The 19,525-nt window shown below is 36.5% G+C and overlaps 1 protein-coding gene across 2 annotated transcripts in view; it reads left to right on the forward strand.

Annotated features, from left to right (window-relative positions):
- WDR17 (WD repeat domain 17) overlaps positions 1–11,375 on the forward strand; it is a 48,238-nt gene extending 36,863 nt beyond the window's left edge. The window contains exons 22-30 of one of the 2 annotated variants that reach the window (XM_010569971.1): positions 1,074–1,213; positions 3,674–3,694; positions 4,657–4,789; positions 5,510–5,651; positions 5,740–5,842; positions 6,724–6,825; positions 9,099–9,194; positions 9,376–9,559; positions 11,256–11,375. In XM_010569971.1, coding sequence (XP_010568273.1) covers positions 1,074–1,213; positions 3,674–3,694; positions 4,657–4,789; positions 5,510–5,651; positions 5,740–5,842; positions 6,724–6,825; positions 9,099–9,194; positions 9,376–9,559; positions 11,256–11,375 — 1,041 coding nt within the window. The remainder of the gene's footprint in view (positions 1–1,073; positions 1,214–3,673; positions 3,695–4,656; positions 4,790–5,509; positions 5,652–5,739; positions 5,843–6,723; positions 6,826–9,098; positions 9,195–9,375; positions 9,560–11,255) is intronic. The other variant, XM_010569972.1, reaches the window with a different exon arrangement.
- Positions 11,376–19,525: the final 8,150 nt, after the last annotated feature.

A 19,525-nucleotide genomic window follows, 5' to 3' on the forward strand; every position in this document is an offset into this window, starting at 1 on the left:
GTACTTAGTATTTGCTTTGTATATATTTATACAGAGAGTTTGATCCTTACAGTATTAAAGTTAGTAGCAAAACTCCCCTGATTCTATTAAATTCAAGATTTGTCATGCACAGAAAGTAGTATGCTATTCTTTAATTGTATTTTCATATATGCAGTATCTTGTGATATTAGAAAATATAAGGTTCCCAAGTACCTTACATATACACATAAGTATTACTGCTTATTATTTATGGTGACTCAAAAGAGCCATTCAGAACTGGAACATCATTGTGCTGCAAAAGATGCAATCTCTGCCTTGAAGAATTTGCAGTCTAAATGATGATGTAAATAAGAAAAAACCCCTACCCCTCAGTACAAAAATAGGGCTGACATATAGGAAACATTTTATTAGATTTTTCATTTTGTTTGTAGTTTTACAAATTGTTTCTTTTCCTCATTCTCTCTGGATTTTGTTGTTGCTGACTCCATATATTCTTCCTGCTCTATCCCCCAAAATGAGTAAAATTCCATCTTAATGAGCTGTTCAGAGAGAAAGAAATAATCAGTTAATGCCTGTATTATAGACATGAATAGACATTTCAGGTTGTTATGTAGTCTCTTACTGTTTAATATTCTGCTATGCCTACCAGCAACTCCAGTTGCCTGGAGAGGGTAAGAACAGGAGAGTCCTTCCTGGTTTGGTGGTTTGTTTGGTTTTGGGGGGTGTGGGGGTGTGGGTGCGTGTGAGTCTCCTTTCATCGAAAGAGAGGGGAAATATGTACTCTGAAAGCTAGTGTCCTTCCTTAAGACTAGAAGGAATCATTATCGCTTTTGGGTATGATATTTATATAATCTCTTTGGTTGAATAAAGGAAGATTCTGCTAATGGAAATATATTTGGTTATTTAAAAACTGATTAACATGTGGTGCACAATTATTTACTTGAACAAGAGACCCAAATTATATATAAGTTGCTTTAATACATATTTTGTCCCTCTGTAAAAAGCAGTCTCATAAATGAATGTCATATGCTCAACATGGTGAATCCCTAAAAGTGCTTGTGTCCCTTAATGATATAATTTTTTCATTGAGCAAGCTTGCGATGGCAAACCTGATTCGTGGAAATGAACTGGAGTTGGCAATCAGTGTTGGTACTGTCTTAGGAGAAAGTGCAGCACAAGCAACACATTATGCCCTAGAATTACTAGCAAGAAAATGTATGACAGTAACAACATGGTAAGAATTTCTTAATCCAAAGAAGATTTTTTTTATCCCCCCCACTCCCTCACCCCTGACAAAATGATAAAGGTGTTTCTTTCTGAAACTTTATAGACACCAAACCACCATAGGTAGGTAGAATAAGAATTGCTGCTTGAATAAGAATTGCTATATTAGACCTTTGAAGTACAGGGCATGCAAATGTTCTGCTTTAATCTCAAAATACATTATGTATGCATTGTAAATGAGAGAAGAGTCATTGTCAAACAGAGTATGAAACCCACTGAAAAAAAACCTAGGTACCTGGGCAATAGGTAGTATAGAAGTCCTAGTCTCTACTGAGTAAAAATGACTGCTTCAGACAAAGTAAGGCTAGAACTGAATTATAAAGTCAAAAGGAACAGAAGCTTAAGTAGGATCTGTGAAGTGATTTTTAAGTACTTGCTTGAAAAATATAAAAACCTAAGAGGCTGAGGAATTATTGTATATTGGTATTAGGAATACAAGACAGCTGACAAGATTTAAGGAAACAGGATTACTGTTTAATTCTGCAGGACTAAGTCATTTCTGTGTTGCATATAGGGGAAACTTTCTCTGCTACATTTTCTTTTCCTCCCTGTGGTGATTTTACTTTGAAGGATAGTTTTGTCTGGTTTTTTGTCTACCAGTGAAAAGCAGAAAATCTTCCTAAGGTATACTTGGCAGCTGTACAGGTGTTTCAGAATTAACATTTCGTAGAAAACGTGTGCTTAAACAGATACTGCAATTAAGCATCAGATTTTCTGCTGCAGTTGGTATTTGCGTTAAGTATCTAGAGGTAGCCTGAGAGAAACATAGTGGAACTCCTCTCAGAGCATTTAACCTGCCTTAGACAACGAAGCATTGTAGGAAAAGATAAAACAAGAAATGGATGGCTTGCTGGTTTGGTTTTGCAATGATTTAGCATGTCTGCATTGCACTGGTTCTAACAGGGTTGTTTTGGCAATTCCATCTGCAGCTTTTAAAGTCTCTGAAGCTCTTTCTCTGATCTCCCTGCCTTTGTTGTGAAGAGTGATTTTTATGTAGCCCCTGACAGGAAGCACTGGACATGGAGTTAAAAACTGTATATTTTTTCGAGTTCCATAAAAAAAGCTTGTTCTGAACTCAGTGCTGTAACAAGTACTTACAGTAGTATGGCATTTACATGTATGTGCATAAAACTAATGCAAACTTATGGCATGTGTACACTGAAGTCTACATGGGTATATGTGATAAAATTTTAAATTGGTGTACTGCATATTGCCCAAGCATACATCTGGATTTGTCAGTGGGTTTCATATGCTATACTGAACACCTATTACAGCTACAGCCTGCAATCCTGGATTCTGATTTGCAGCCATTACAGCATATTTTTCTATTCCATAGGAAAAGATCAGAGATACCTGAATGTCTTCATATTTTGTAATGAAGAGATACTAGCACAGCATAATACCCCTTAGACCACTGCATGTATAAGATCAATTATGGGGAAGCTGGAGTTCAAGGGCCTCTGATATTTGAAGGGCTCCCTTTTTTGTTTTACTCGTTGTTATGCTTAGGGATATCCATCAATTGGAAACATTTCATTGTAGAAAGACACTTAATTATAGACACCTCAAGGAATACCAAAAGGACCTTGATGGGTTAATAATGAAATCAGTTATTGGTGGAATGTATTTTGGGTCTTGTGGGATGTTTTTGTTTGTTTGTTTATTTGGTTGGTTTGGGTTTTTTTAAGAAGTGCTCTGAAATATAAAATCAAAACCAAAAAGTCAAAACGAAACATTCATGCCCTTCCCCATCGTTCCAAATCTACAGCCTTGGGAAAACGTGTGAGTGTTTAAGACACCATTTTAGTTTTATTTGTGTTTAGCACTTAAATACTGTTAAAAGCAACCTTCTGCTATTCAGAAGGTTAGTGGTATTGTACTTGAGATACCGAATTCTGCATATGCAAACTCAGCCACTTGATTTTGTTCTTTATACTGACAGTGTTTTCAGTTTGATTCTTAAAGAAACATTCCAGGTAACACAATTTGTAGGCTATTATATGAGGGCTTCTTTGGATTTTTTTAAATAAACATTTGATTTCAGTTTTTTGGCTGAGCAATTTCTAATCACTTTAAATTGCTTATGAAGATGAGTACATGCGAGTAACTGATCTTGAAAATAGTTTAAGAACTTGTGAAATATCCTATAGTCTGAAAGAGCCTTTCTGTAACTTGGAAAATTGGCTATTGCATGGTAATAGTATAACAGGTTTTCCAAAGACCTTTTGGCGTTACCTTCTTTAGGTTGTCAAAAGGCATTGGAAAGCTATTTTTTTTGTTGTTAAAGTCGGTTAACCTGACCCTTGTATTTGCTGTTGTAGTTTAATTACTTTCTACTAGATTTTTTCTCTGTAAAACAAGAATATAAACCAAAGTTTTGTTCATTACTGTTTCAATGTCTTCCTTTTAGCTTTCCATCACTTGGATACAGGTATTTTGCTTGTTTACAGAAAGATAGATTTGAAAAGTGTGTGGCTTTACTCATGCTAAAAATAAGCTTAAACTAAGTGTTCTAATTTTTTAATTGTGATCAATACTTGAAAGTGGGATAGAAAGCAATTGCAAATATTGGTCAGTAGCTTACTCAAACATTTTTTTTAAGCCAAGGACCACATTCTGAAAATCCAGGGGAACTCGGTAGGAGTTTTTGCCTTACACAGCGGCAAGTCAGTCTTGTGGGTCACAGGAGAAATGATGTCTGCATGTATAGAAGAGCTACAGAGCAACCAGAATAATCAGTTATTAAAAGCTCAATAGAATAATTGTTTCAAAATAATTTCTTAATATTTACATATGTTCCCTCCAGCTGCTTGTTGTGTTAAGGAGGGGGTAACAAATGGTAAAAAGTTAGGAATATTTCAGAAATGTCAGTTTGCTAAAACACAATTTTCCTTTCTGAAGGACGAAAATAGGTATCACATTCTTTTCTTGTATAATGTCTCTTTTGTAATGTCACAGAAGCGCTAGCCATTCTGGATGACTGAGAGATGCTTTATGCTGATGTCATGGAACTCTAGAAGCCTGGAAGTTTGAGGATGGTTTCATGTTACAAAGCCACATTAACTTCTTTCCTTCTTTCAAATTGGATAGGTCTACTTCCTCCTTCCCATCCCTGCTCACGTACTCTTCCATCTCACTTTGAGGTAGTTCTGATGCTTTAGGATTGCACAGCTGTTTAATTCAACCAAGTAAAGCAACAGAAAATTAACACATGACTTCCCCAAAAAGATGAACAGATTAAGCCACATTTATTGCACCAAAATACTCTTAGAGACTAAGGTTGCTTCTGCTCTTCTCTGGAAGTAGTATTTTTTTCAGTAAACTCTTCTTTATAAAAGGAATGTAAAAGAGAAAACAGTTTCCTCCTATTACAAACCATTAAGAGTAACTACATGTCATCTTTTGTTTGTGCAGGAATTTAGCAGCTGATCTTCTTATGATGATTCCTGATAATAAATTGCAGTTAGTAAAACTGTGTGCTTTTTATCCTGGATGCGTAGCAGAAATAAATGACCTGCATGAAAAGGTACAATGAAAAAGAATTTACCTGAACACTAACAAGCTTATGTATTGATTTGTTTATTAATTTCAGAAAACTATAGGCCAAATAGGATGACTTTGTCACTAACAGTCTTACATGTTACATATCCTTTTTTGCTCTTTTAGTCTTCATTGACTTTATTTTCAGTATTGCACAAGAAGGACTTCAGTTCTTCAATTCTATTCTGTGTGTAGTCTTTCCATGACACAGGTTACTTCCTGAAGTAGCTTATGATCTTCAGAATTACCTGTCGGTATGATTTATAACCTCCTCATCACTGAAGTGCAGCCTAATCATGTCTTAGGATAGCACAGGAAGCTGATCTGCTGAATTGTTTTACATCTTATGTCTGTAATCTCCTTAAATTCCCCCTTTCCTCTTCAGCAGCAGAAAGGTCTGCTCCACTAACTCCCTTAAGGTTCCACTTAGACTGCACATCTATTAAGCAGTAGTAAAAAGTTCACAAAAACAATAGCAATGGAAACTAATACTGCTTAAATTAAAGTTACAGAACTTTCTCCTGTGTTGTTCTCTGGTCTAGATGGCTTTCTTAAAGCGCATTATATGCAAGTATGTCTGTCCAGCAATGACTCTTCTTTCACAGAGTTTGATCTTATTGTTATGTGGAAACTTCAGTATTTCTCTGCATCTTAAAGAATTGTTTGAACATTACGGTAATTCTTTAGCAAAATCTTTGTTTTCCAGTGTAATCTTCCTGATGTAGAAGAATGCATGCGGTTGGCAGAGACAATTCAGGCAGATGGGGATATATTTGAAACTATAAAGTACTATCTGTTAAGCACAGAACCTGAAAAGGCTCTCCCTATTGGCATTCAGTATGTGAAAGGTAGGTCCTTGGACAAAGAAACCTTTTAAAGCATAAATGATTTGTATAGCTTGCCTCTTGAGGTACTTTTGTTTCTATTTTTCAACAGAACAACTTTGTGGCTCAGATTGGACTTTAGATTCAGTCTGTCCGTATCTTGATCTTCTAAGTTACATACGCACTGAACGATTAGTGTTGCATAAATGTAGTGAGTGAGTATATTTTCCTTACTTATAAAAGTGGAATCTCCAGTAAAGGAAACTTTGGGAATTAAAAAAATATAGGTGCACACTGTTACTATCATTTTTGTTTACCAGAAGAGGGGTACAAAAAATTTCAGCAAGCAAGCAAGCTAGTTCCCAGTTGGGAGAATAGAATGTGGAATTTTCCTAAATATTCAAGGTTTAGCAAGAAGAAAAAAAAGACATTTTACTGCTGCTTTCTCTGTGGGGCATTTACAATGGGGGAATCAATATTGGTCTTACTTGAAGAATCTTACTTTGATGAGCTGTGGTTTCAGTTTCCTGAAGGAAAAGAGCAGTGGTACCACACATAATACGGGTTTTTATGTCAAAGTGTTAAGGAAATGTGAGCTGTCACTCTCAAAATTAACTCTAAAATAGTTGGATAGCTGTGGTTCACCATCATGACAGATGGTTGAAGCTAGGCCTGGGTGCCTGCACAGGTGTAAGTGTCAAGAACTAAAAAGGAGCAAAAAGCTTAACTCTTACCTGTGGCCTGTGGGGAAACTTGGTGAAACTGAAGTCCACACTAATATGTGAAGCAATTTTATTTACATTTAGAGTTTTATCACATTAAAAGGTCTGAGTGACGTTGTTTCTGTAACTTTACATGATTGTGCTTAATAACTATGTGTTGTACATGCTATTTAAAATTTAATAATTGAGATCAATATAAAGCAGATGGAGTCTGTTTTAACAATTACATCACACAGTAAGTAAGCATAATCAGCAAACATTATCCACAAAAGATGGATAAATTAGGTTTTAAAGTGATCATTTTGATTATGAGTTTGTTTAATGTTTTTGCAAATGCTTGTTATTGTTCATGATTAATACTTGTTCATTTATAGACTTCGGAATGAGTTGCTGATTTTGTGTGGTTACATTGGTGCTTTACTTGCTATCAGAAGACAGTACAATAGCATTGTACCTGCACTTTATGAGTATACAAGGTAATATTATGTTTTCACTAACACTGGAAAATCTCAGTCCCTATTATGATGTATGCCATATGTTGTCCCTACACCCCTTTCCTCCCTACCAAAAAAAAATAAAAATTATACACATAAAAGTTTCTGAGGTAATGCAACTAGTTGTGAATCCAGGATTTCAGTCAAACTCTTAGTTCTGCAGGAAAAACAATTTTTAGAAATAGATGAGTATTCAGTATTACCTCCATGCATGATCATGTGTTAACAGTAACAGTTCTAATTTTGTATCTATGTGTAGGCCATTTGCCAAGACTTCCTCGGTAGCAACAAGGACAAGCTTTGAATTTAGAGTTCATGATGCACTAGCTTGATTCCCACCAAGAAACCTGGCTTGACCTTCTGTTACTCAGTGAGCTAATATTCCAGGCATTAATACACTTGACCTGGCCCGGTCCTGCCCAGTTGGACCAGCTCAACCCCAACCAGTCACCCAACTTGCCTTGACCTGACCTGACTAAGCCCACCTGACTAGACTTGACTGACTTAACCAGCTCAGCCTGACCCAATTGATTTGACTGACTTGAACCAGCTCAGCCTAACCCAACTGACTTGACTTAACCTCACCCACTTCACATGACCTGGCTTGGCCCACTTGACTTGACCAGACTTGGCTTGATCCAGCCCACTTGACTTGACCAGACTTGGCTTGATCCAGCCCAATCTGGCTTGGCCCAACCCACTTGACCCTACTCAACCTGACCCACTTGATTACACTTGGTACACTTGACTTACCTGACCCCGCTTGTCCCACTTGGACTTGAAAGGAGAAAGATTAAGATAATAATCTTTATCTTGCCTAGTAAATAAAATAGGTTTACGTACAATACTTTAAATTCCTTCCTCAGAGTATAACTGTGATTGTTTAGTCTTCCTGTCTGGTTTGGTAACAATACTGCTAACCAGCTGACTTACTTCTGTTTCTCCCTCACAATTTGGGATTGTCAAATCCTTTTTGTTTTGTCCCCTGACTTGCTGAGTAGCAAGGCCAGCTCCAAGATGTCACTGATTTCATAGTGCAAGCTGTGTTGGCATTGTTCTAGCTGTCATTCTCTACCGACCACTGTAGCTTTGCTAAGAATTTCAGCTCATTTACCTCTTCATCAAGAATAAATGTTGTGTATATTGTCCAGTCCTTTCACACCTTACTAGAACTGTGAGCTTTCCTACACCTCCTGATGTTTTATCAGAATTACCTATCAAGAATAATTAGACTACATAAATTTAACATCTCAGAACTGTGTGTTTGCCCCTTTTCTTTTACTCCTCTCCATCAGATGTCTCAACATCACTCCTTTCCTCTTAGCCATCCTCATCTCTGAAACTTGGTGAGATGATGGGGAAAAGGACTGTTTTGTTTTGTTTTGTTTTTTCTTTTGTGAGCCACCAGACTTACGTATGGAAAACAACAAGATGAAATACAAGCTTTTACAGAAGGGCACTTCTGATATGAAAATTAATAGACTAGTAACAAGCTGTCTTTGAGACTCAGTTTGTGATACTTCGGCTGTCAAGCTGTAAGTTTTCCTGGGATTTAAAGAACCACAGAAAAATACCGCTCTAAATTTTTTTCTCAGATTTCCCAGTATTTTCAGGATTCATAGATTTTTAGATTCCAGCCCATCTTAACCTGGACACTTACGTGCTTAAGCTGAACATTTTTAAGGCATCCCAGCACAAATGGAAGTTTGCTGAATTAGGTCAGGTAATAACTGTCCTTTGTATTATGTTTTGATAAATAAAAAATACATCTACTGCAAGGATTTTGAAATTGTTTTCTGCAAGTAATCAGGTGAAACAAGGCTGTCCCAGAGCATGTATTGAACTGTCTTACTTTTAACTGTATTTTTTATCATGTCTACTAAATATAGGCAAAATGGGTCCTTAATTTTAGTAAAGTTGTCATTATTAAGAAATGAGAATGCATATAGCCTTAAAATATAGAACGGCCTCAAATTAAAAAAAATACAGCTAATTAAGGACAAGCTTAAATAAGATGTAAATAGGGATAATTAAAATAAAACTTAAATGAAAAGGTATACTTTTATATCTAGTAATTTAATATTTCTAAGGTTTAATATAGTGATTATTGTGAAGGATCAATTTATTTCCTTAAAGTTATTTCCATATCCAATCAAAAATAGTTTTATATTACTACTGTCTACCTTGTTTTTATTTTAAGAAAATATTTATTGTTAGAATTAATTTGGACTTTAATTACTTGCATTCTTTTTCAGTCAGCTTTTAAAGAGACGGGAGGTATCTGTACCTTTGAAAATTGAACAGCTTTCTGAGGAACTAGATGCATGGAGGGCTTGTACTCAATTAAACAAGTAGGTGGAAAAACATAAAATTACCATGAATGAGACTATTAATATCTGTTTAGTTGTAAATACAGTATTTATTTCCTTTGTAAAATCTGAATATGAATGTAAAAAATGAGTACTTTGTGGCTCTTAATTTCTAACACAAATTAAGATGTAGAGTTGAAAAACAAGTGTCTTTTGTTCATAGGCCTACCGATGAATTGCCATGCACCCCGCCATCTGAATCGCAGAGAATGGTGTATTCAATACTTGTATCACGAATACAAGAGGAGCCTCTGAAAGGACTTGTTGGGCCAGACTATGTCACTGGATCAAATCTTCCTAGTCATTCAGATGTTCACATCTCTTGTTTGACAGGGCTAAGGATACAGGTATGGTTTCAGTGAGCTGAGGTGTTTTTTGCTTGGTGATAGCATTGACTAGTTGTGAGGTTACAGTAAATCTTAAGGTCCCTTCCATCATTTGGGAGGAAAAATGTTTTCCCTGTTGTTACAGAAGCAGAACTTAATAAGTGCTGACATCTGCTATATAAAAAAGGCTATATAAAGAATTGTCCAATCAAATAATTGCCAGGTTTCCCAATCCAAAATTTTTAATTTCCATGGGAAAGACAGATTTCCTTTGCCAAATGTTCCATCTAAAGTGCATGTAACTTACTGCCTACTACCTCACCACAGCTTGAATAAAAACCAGGAAATTATTTCTCTTCAATCACATACTAACATTATTCTGTTATTAGTATTTATTATTATGGAAATGCATATTATAAAACTTGTAATTCATGATTAAAAAAAATATTAGAAGACTAAATGTTCAAATATATTTATTCATCACTCACATAGAGCTTTATGATGAAAACATACTAGTCCTTATAACACCTCTTTGGTATATGTTGTTACTTCCATAAAGGGAAAATCAACAGAGCCTGAAAACACAACTCTTGGGCTCCTGTCTCCAGACAGTGCCTCAGGGTGAATTTACTCTCTTACATGAGACTGAGTCTGTTTCCTCTGTCTAGTGCAAGATGCCAGCCCAAAGAGTAACAGGGTTGTTCAGAGATAAAGAGGGGTAGTTTTGTGTCAGAAAGTGGATGCTAGTGGGATTTCTGAGGTAAACAAAATTTCACAACTGCACACTGTCAAGCCTAAAAAAACCTTGCTGCCAATGCTTCCACATTAGACCAATGGTCTCTGGCTATGGCTATACTCTCAACGTTGGCTAACTGCCATGTAAAGCTGCCATTGTTATAATCCATTCAACAAGAATAACAAATATGGTGCTACCAGCTTGTCATATACAATATCCTTATTTCTGGATTAGTGAACATTAGGAGTCATTGCTTTAGGCATGCAGATCATCTCACAAATCACTTAGTTAATACTAAGGTATAGTAGCCTAACTGCTTGGGTTCACAAGTTTTAAGTAGCAAGTTCAGAGAGCAGAACTCTTAAGGTGGCACTTAAACTGAATTGCAGCTTCAAGACCATATTTTGTCAAATGAAGAGATTGGCAAAAATAGCTCTTCCTCCACCAGATAAACTAGTATTTTTACCCTTTTCATAGTGAACATTTGAAATTGTTCTGTAGACTGCATGTAGGCTCCATGTCTCCATGAATTCTTTGAAAACATTATATTGGTTTTTTTGTAGATGGGGGAACATGCAGATCAGCACAGATAATGACAGAGACACAATGAAATATGTACAACATTCTGAAGGAAAAAAACTTGTTACTTCGGTTTCTAATTCAGGCTAAATTTAACTTTGGATTAATTGACAAACATATAAAATACCACAATTATTAAAAATCAAACTATAAATTTAAGGATTATGAAATATTGGGTCTCCACATTTTGGAACATAAAAAGTTCACTCAATTTATACTGTGTAACTATTATCAAAGCTTTAAGTTGGTGGGGTACAATTTTTGCACGAACATAGATGATAGTTGTAAATCAGGTTTTCATGCTCTCAGATAAAACAAAATGTGCTTTCTGTTGTGATAGCCTTTACACAATACATGTTTACTTCCTTTTTCTTTCTTTCCCCAAACATTTTTGCTCTACAGGGTCCCGTGTTCTTCCTTGAAGATGGAAAATCTGCTATTTCACTGAATGATGCTTTGATGTGGGCCAAAGTGAATCCTTTTTCACCACTAGGAACAGGAATACGACTTAACCCATTTTGATGAGGTGTTTTCCTCTGTACTTTGTACTGCTTAAAATAACACTCTGGGGATTAATACTGATTTAACCTTGATTGTCAAAGGACAGAAAGATGGCAGTTGACTCCTCCTGAAGGGTGATTACTTGGACTTTGTAAAATGAGAACAAGAAAAAGATTTCTATACAAATGTTTGTTGATAATCCAAAGAAAAAGTTATTTGAGAATCCAAAGAAAAAAAAAAATTCCTAACTTCATAGACAGCCATGTCTTTTTTTTTTTTAAGTAAGAATAGTGTTGTCAGACAATAGACATATTTCAGTCAACTCTGTGTAAACAGATGCCTTGTAAAGGAAGTAAGCAACTATATGCATGTTATCAAAATACTGATAACAAACTGTGAAATCCACAAAAACACTTTCAAATATATAGTAATAGAATGACTTTATTGATAGCCACTGCAACCTGTTTTTAGAATGACTGGAATCCTGCAGCTGTTTCATGCATTGTGTCCCCCTTTTTAATTTTAACTAATTTTTTACACATAGGATTCTATAGCAAAAGTAAAAATTAAAAAGTGCTCAGATGATTTTTTTTTCATCCATTAGTTATTGTGCTTTAATAGCAGTACAAAGCTGTTTGCTAATGTTTTGTTTAGATAGGTTTGAATATCTAGATTATAAAATTCTATTTTCTAATAAGTTCATCTTTGGCAACTGTCCCCCTTATATTTCACTGGAAGCTAAAATGTATTTATAAAACTTTTTTTTTAAAAAAAAAAAACAACAAAGGGTTTATAAGGAACAAACAGTAAATGTATTGAAGTTATTTAAATATGTCATGTATATTTAAAATACTTGTTTTCTTTCTACATTTTCTATTAGTTACAAATATACTTATAGTATGACAGACCAGAAGTAAATACTTGTGGATATATTTTTATTTACTAAAGCTGTGCTCAAATGAAAAGAAAATTATGGTAATAGAATACTACAAATATTTAAATTTGAAAGCTGTGTATAGTATGGAATTTAATCATAAGGTAAATCTTATACTTTATAAGAATTATTAATAAGAATAATTATTATCAGAATTACTTACCTGTAGAAAAGATGCCTTAGTTATAATATTCTTTGTTAGCTTAATTGATGGCACACAAGCAGAAATCTACTTTAACTCTTGTTACGTTTTTTGCTGCTGCTTTAAAATAAATTTTAAAATCCTGATAGTTACATAAAATGTAAAGAAATTGCAATTAAAAATTGGCAGAACTATTTCTAGAGAAACTGTTGTAAAACTGGAAATAACACAAGGTCTCTTTTTAGCAGACCCTATTGAAGAAAATCCTCAATATATATGTAAGCAATGCCCTCATTTAACTAGAAATAAAAATGCCACCATGCTGGAAAGGTGGGATGGAGATTAGAAATAAAAAATTCCTGTTTTCCCTCCCTTTAAAAAGTTAAAAATTAATTCTGTCAATGTTCTAGAGTATTATTACAGGGTTTCTGGTGTAAGAATATATGGGGGTGGAAGCTTAGCTGTTTTGTAACCTATACAAAAACATTTTTGTACATACTTGGATGCTGGAACAGAATGTTTTACTTTTTGCAGGTATTGTTTGGAAAATGTTTTCTTTTGTTTAACCCTGTGGAGCTTGGGGAATAAGAGTTGGATTTCAGAAATAAAAATTCATAGTTTTTGAAAGAATTTTCCAGCAGTCAGTATCCAATATGTTGCTTCTGTCAAATGAAAGGCTAGCTATCTTTTAGCATGTAAATTGTACAACCTTCTATGTAAAAGCTGTTAATACAGAGTTGGAGAGCAAAGGTAAGAACTGAACATGCAGCCCCATGACTGATCATTGGGATCTGAAGGATTGACTCAACTGCCACTCTATTTAAAATCTTTTGCTGCATCCTAAGGATTTTTAACGATATTTCACACTTTAAATATCTTACAATATGTAGTATAACTGCATCAATTTGTTGAACATAAACTGTGCCTTAACATGGAATCTTAGATAAATCTACTCCTTTGTATTAGGGAGTGAGGGTTAAGAACTCTTTCATTGCTGAAATACAGAAATTAAGTCAAAGGGCACATTTTGTATTGGGAATCCATCAGGTAACGGTCATTGTGAATAAAATGAGGTTGCATTTTCTTCAAGGTGGTTGTATCCCATGTGGTGAGTGAGGGGAACATGCAGAGAAGGTTGTAATTTTGTCTGCTGCTACAACTGTGGTTGCAACTGTCAAACTATAGAATCATCACTTTCAAAAATAATTTCAGATTGTTTGCTAATGTGTGACTTCATTGTCTGGCACAGCTAGTCAAATACAGATACTTTCCCTTAATATTAAAGAATCCTTTGTCTTCAGATGATTGTTTGACTCTTCTGTAAAAGTCATATTTCTGTTTGAATGAGGAAATTTATCAAGCTATACAGCTAGTGCTTTCCAATACTATTAAATCTCAGTTAAGTTTAACAGCACTTTATCCCTACCAAATCAAAGTCATTGTTCTGTTGAAAGAATCTGACCAACATTACTGACATGTTTATAAGCTTCACAGACTGCAGTTACCTCTGATACTTTCCTAGGTGGGTTCTAAAACAATAAAAAAAAAATTCTATCATGCTATAAACTCTTCCCATTGCAAAGACTGCCTTTAAAATGAGATATGACACTTTAAATCCATGGTGTTGAATATCTCCATTGGGTAAAATAATTTAAATCCAGAATTGCAACAATTTAAGATGACACTAATGCAAGAAACTCCCTTCATTCTTTACACAGGAAACAAAACTAAACTACTGAGTCTAGATCTCTTTTTCAGAATAGGCATTAGTGGTTTGTTGGGTTTTTTTTAAACTTGAAGCTTACACATTTATGTAGGAAGGAAATGAAACCCACAATCATCTTTGCTCTAGATTAAAAATTATCAAAAACACGGGGTGGGGAATATATATAGAAGAGCAGTTGTGAAGACCAGTATGCTTTTGCACAATAGGTCAAGATAGGAAGACATGAAGTATGCTTTCAGATTTAGTGAATATTTCACATGCAACAATTATACCTTGTGGCTTCCAATGTTCTATCAGTAACACTTCTGTCAGGAAAAATTAATAGTAAACCAGCTCTAGGAAGAAATGAAGCTGACAAGGAAGTAAGGCAATGTTATAAAAATGAGTAAATTACAGTATTGCAGATATTAAGAAATAATAATGAAAGCTGCATTTTATAGAATACAATTATTTCAAAGAGGTTTTCAATTTATTTGCTTAAAAAAGAATTGTTCCCTAACAGACAGTAAACTTAAATTTCTTTTTGTTGATTATGCAGTCAACACTACTGTAATCAGACTGGGGTTTGTGTTCCAATGTTCCACTCTGGGTAACCCTTGCAGTGGTCTGCAGGGAGGTACCAAGCATCCCTTGTAACAGGATCTGTCAGCTTGTTTCACCTGGTTTTCTTTAAAATGAACACCTGTTTTGTCTCTTGTTTCTGAGGAATCTAGATGCATGGTGGGGCAGTGCAACTGGAAAACTATATCAAAGGAAACAGTGGCTTTGAAGATTCAAACTATTAAAACTCCATAATTTAAAAGTGACAATGCTGTTTTAATCACCTTAAACAGTGAAAGAAGGCCTCATCTTTCCTGATGAAAGTAGCATTTGAGCCCTATATATACACATAAAGCCAAAGCACTGCCATCTTCTGAGGGTATGATCATTTGAACCGCTGTAGACTATTGTTGGTGGGACAAGGGAAAAATACATACAAAGAACCTGAAAATTGGTCAGAGTTTGGGATTATTGCTACCAGCGTCCAAACCAGCCAAACACGTTGGTGTCTACGTGGGTTGGGCCATGGTGTGGTTCAGCAGGATGCCTACAACCAGGACTCTGACTCGCTACAGAGCTGACTATTTGTGTCTCGCTTTTCCGGCACCTTATCCTATGGTTCCCTACACAGTCAAGATGTCTGTCAGGGCTGTGGGAATTATTGCTTAAGTAAGGACTGGAGCACCTGCCCAATCACACATTCATCAACAAAATGAAGATCATTACATAACTGGAGGGAGGAAAACTGATTTCAGTATGGTGAAAGTATCCAGAATAAACCAAAGCTCCGAGGAAGGCAATAGATGCACTTTTGAATATTAGAATAATTCCTACAGGTGCCATGCCAGGGAAAAGCTCAAAGCAATTTTACATTAAAAATAAAAAATACTGGAAGCCCCCTCCAAACTTCCTGTTTTCTAAGACGTTGTATCTGATGCCTTCAAATTTTAAACGCAAAATCTCTTTGTTGCCTTTACAGCAAAAGTAAACCAAAACCACACACCATTACAATCTGAATAGATTAAAATGAAGACTTATGTGATGTGAGAAACAAACTTACATGAGGTGGCAAACAGTTTTTCCTTTGGGATATGAGCTATGTTCTCAGAGGGTGTGCAGCAACAAAGATGGTGAACCACACGTTGTCCCAAATTTGATTTAATGTTAAACTGCCCTTTAAAGCAAAAATCTCAAGATGTTCATTTCAGCAGCATGTTAAGCATCTGATCAGTTAGTTGTTCAGTTTTCTAGTTTATTTGCACTTACTACCCCCTCCTTGACTGACACCCAGGTGATTTGACAGCTGTATAAAATGAATACTACACCAAAAAAAAAAAAACAAACCAAAAAGCCAAAACCTAAAGAGAAGGGGAAACATTAAACAGGTTGTATGGTAAAAGTGCACTGTATCTTCTTTTCAAATCAAACGTTTTGCATATGTTGAAAAAAAAATAAAATGAGAGGGCTTCAGCATTTTGGGGGCATAATGTGTAAGATCACATAAATAAGCATGAAATAGGATGTTGAGAGATTAGACAGTATGTCTTGAAACCCCACAGGCTGAATTTGAACAACTTTAACTATTTGAAGAGTAAAATCATTCAGTCATTCTAGTTAAACATCTTACTTGGCAAAGTAGGTCCAATATTGAAGAAAAGCAGAAAGCCCAACCTCTGACAAACTGTGATCATATACATCCTTCTGATGGTCCAGAACAAATTTTTCATTTGACGTCTGTCAATCAGTATACTTTATTCTCTTCAGAAATTTTAAAGATGCAGCTAAAAGACTGACTGACCTGAAGTTCAATGTCTAAATTCTGTTTGCATATGCTTCATTTACTCCTGCAGCTACACTGACATCAGGAAGCTGGAAGAACTTGTACAGTCCCAGTACATGGAACACATGGTACATTAAAAAACACGGGAGATTTTTTACCTTGGCCTGTGGCACAGAAGAGACTGAGATGGGACTGTTAGGTTCCATGTCAGTGCCAGCATTTTGAGAAGTACACTGAGAACACACAGGAGTGCAGAAAGGGGCTCCAAAATGAAACAAACCAGAGAACTCAATCTCATTTGGGAAACATTGATATGGCCCTGATGTCTTTTAATTGAGACAGAGCATCACGAAAAAAAGACACGCTTTAGTTAACACGCTGGTTAGGAAGTTGAATGTAAGATAATTTAAGTGAAATGCAGTGGCCTGCAAGACAGAGAAGGTCAAACTAGACAGGCTAATGGTCTCTTTAGACCTCAGAATATCTGAACTGGTTGCAGTAAGACCAATACATGTACAAACATTTGCAAGATTGGATTGATAGAGGTCTTACAGTTTGTCTCACAGAAGAGAGGAGTAATAACATTGAAATGAATAGAATATAAACTCAGACTGATTGATTTGAAAATATCCTTTTACTTTTGAAGACCATCTGATAATATCACTGATCCAATTCCTAACACATTATCCACATAAGTTAAATTAACCTAATTAGCAGAAGAAGGAAATAATTAGCTACTGCATTATCACTTCCCCTGCTCTTCCTAAGGCTGAACAAACCCAGTCCTCTCAGCCACTCCTTGTACATCAGCCCACTAACCACCTTGGTGGCCCTTCCTGGACTTGCTCCGGTATGTTTTATACCAGGTGGTCCAACACTGAGCGCGGTACCCCAGGTGGAGTCTTACAAGTGCCATAAGGAGGATCAGAATCACTTCCAAAAGTGCTGGCATATTACACCCTTACTAACTAACACAGCCCAAGATGCTGCTGGCCCCCACTGCTGCAAGGGCACTGTTCAACTTGTTCTCCATCAGGAACCCCTACACCCTTTTCCGCAAAGGTCCTTTCTAACCAACTGGCCGCAGCCTGTAGCGGTGCACAGGTTGCTCCAGCACCAGTGCTGGCCTTTGTCTTCGCTGAGGCTCATATCCTGTCAGCCCATTTCTCCAGCCTGCTGAAGTCCCTCTGAACCTGGAGGGACCTCCAGCATGTCAGTCACTCCCCTATTTGCTATGTGTGTCCTCCGTCCCATTGTCCCAGGTCATGACTAAAGACATTAAGCAATACTGGCCCAAGAAATGATCCCAAAGGGAGATCATTTGTAATCAGCCATCAGCTAGACATCATCTACAACCCTTTGGTCACAGCCCTTTGAATATGACAGTCCAGGCAATTTTCCGTCCACCTCATCAACCACTTATCCACCCTATGTCTCGGTAGTTTGACTAGAAGGACGCTGTACAACATCCACTGCTATCCCCTTGAAACCAGAGCCATTTGTTTCTTCAAAGAATATTAGCGACAAGTTATACCATCTCTACTATAGGTATAATGATTCAGCTAAGAAGAGCTAAGGAACTCAGCAGCTTTTGTCAGTAATAAGGAGTAGCAGAGGGGAGTATCTATCAATAACGTGTTAATCGTGGAAGTCCCATTTATTAAATTTAAATTTTACCCCAGTAGCATAACACTGATACACTACCCAAGGAATGTTGCATGTAGCCACACAGCAGTCATCAAACATCATGAAACACTGGGAAAAATTCAGAAGACTGTACGTATGGCCCAGTTCATGTTATCAATCACCTCTACAGTTCTAATGGTACTCCCCAACCACGTTTAGGCAAGCAAGACAAAAAGGTAGCCGCAGGAGGCCTGCTGCTCGCTGCCTTCAGTTCTCACCCTGACACTTAGCACTGTAGCTGTGGTAAAATATGGCTGTCCCGAGCTCTGGTCCTGCTCTTCTGCTTGTTAAGAAAATAAAAACCAACAACAAAAACAGTCACATGGATCCTCTTCCCTCTCATGCATTCTCATGTGCATATTAATGATGGCATTAACCTTCTGTCTATTTAAGTTAATACTAGGCTCCATCATTATGTCTGTTAGCCTGATGTTACTCTTGATGGCCTTTGAAGCTGTTGCTTTGGTGACCATGGGTAACTGCCTGGTAATAGTAGTCAGTAAAATCAACTTCCCTGTCTTGAAGTTTTTTTAATTCTGAAGGTAAAAAAAAAAAAAGTGTTCAGGAATTTATTACATCATTAAAAAAAAAAATCACTCATTTGTAGTTATTTAGTTTTTACAAGTCTGTAACATGTAATTACTTTCATTTTGAAAACAGTGAAACCAATAGACGATCATCTTAAATAGCTTGACCAAAGCTATTTGGTCAAGCTGAAGGGAATCAAACAGCAGTCGATATCCAGGCCTGTGAGCACCATCAGCAAAGTTAAAGCATCTCAAGCTCTTCTTCCAGAGTCAAATTTCACTTTAAACCACATTTTTCATTTATGACTGTGCTAGTTCTTGCCAAATCAGGATAAGATATTAAGGATACTGAGCAATAGGTCAGTGCTAGTGACAAATGCCGACAAAACCACCTGTAGGCATCACCAACTCACCCTCTATTAGTTAGCATCGCGTAGGTGTCCTGCACCTGAGCCTCTGCGGCTCCTGGCTTACAGGGAATTGTTCCCTCTATCAACTCCCGGGCAAGGTTCCGCTTCTGTTTTGCAACAAAAAAACCCCAAACAAACAACTTTATGCAACAGGAAGAAAAGTTTGGGGTGTGAGCAAGTGCAAAGAAGATGCCTGTGCAGTTTTGGTATCCAAACTGAGGTTGCTCCCCAAACCCCTTTAATTCACCCAGCGAGGCTTTCAGTACCAAGACCTAATTTGCACAAGTACAAAAATAAGCCAAATACTGCCGAAAGCAACGGCGTAGCCTGGGTGTTCACCTTTTGTACACCTCAGTCAGGTGGAGCGGGAACTCAAAATGACAGAGTTTAGGCCGCCACGCCCGCCCCCGCCGCAAGGGCCGCCCA

Source organism: Haliaeetus leucocephalus, unplaced genomic scaffold, assembly GCF_000737465.1.
Source record: "Haliaeetus leucocephalus isolate CR32 unplaced genomic scaffold, Haliaeetus_leucocephalus-4.0 Scaffold284, whole genome shotgun sequence".
NCBI lineage: Eukaryota > Metazoa > Chordata > Aves > Accipitriformes > Accipitridae > Haliaeetus > Haliaeetus leucocephalus.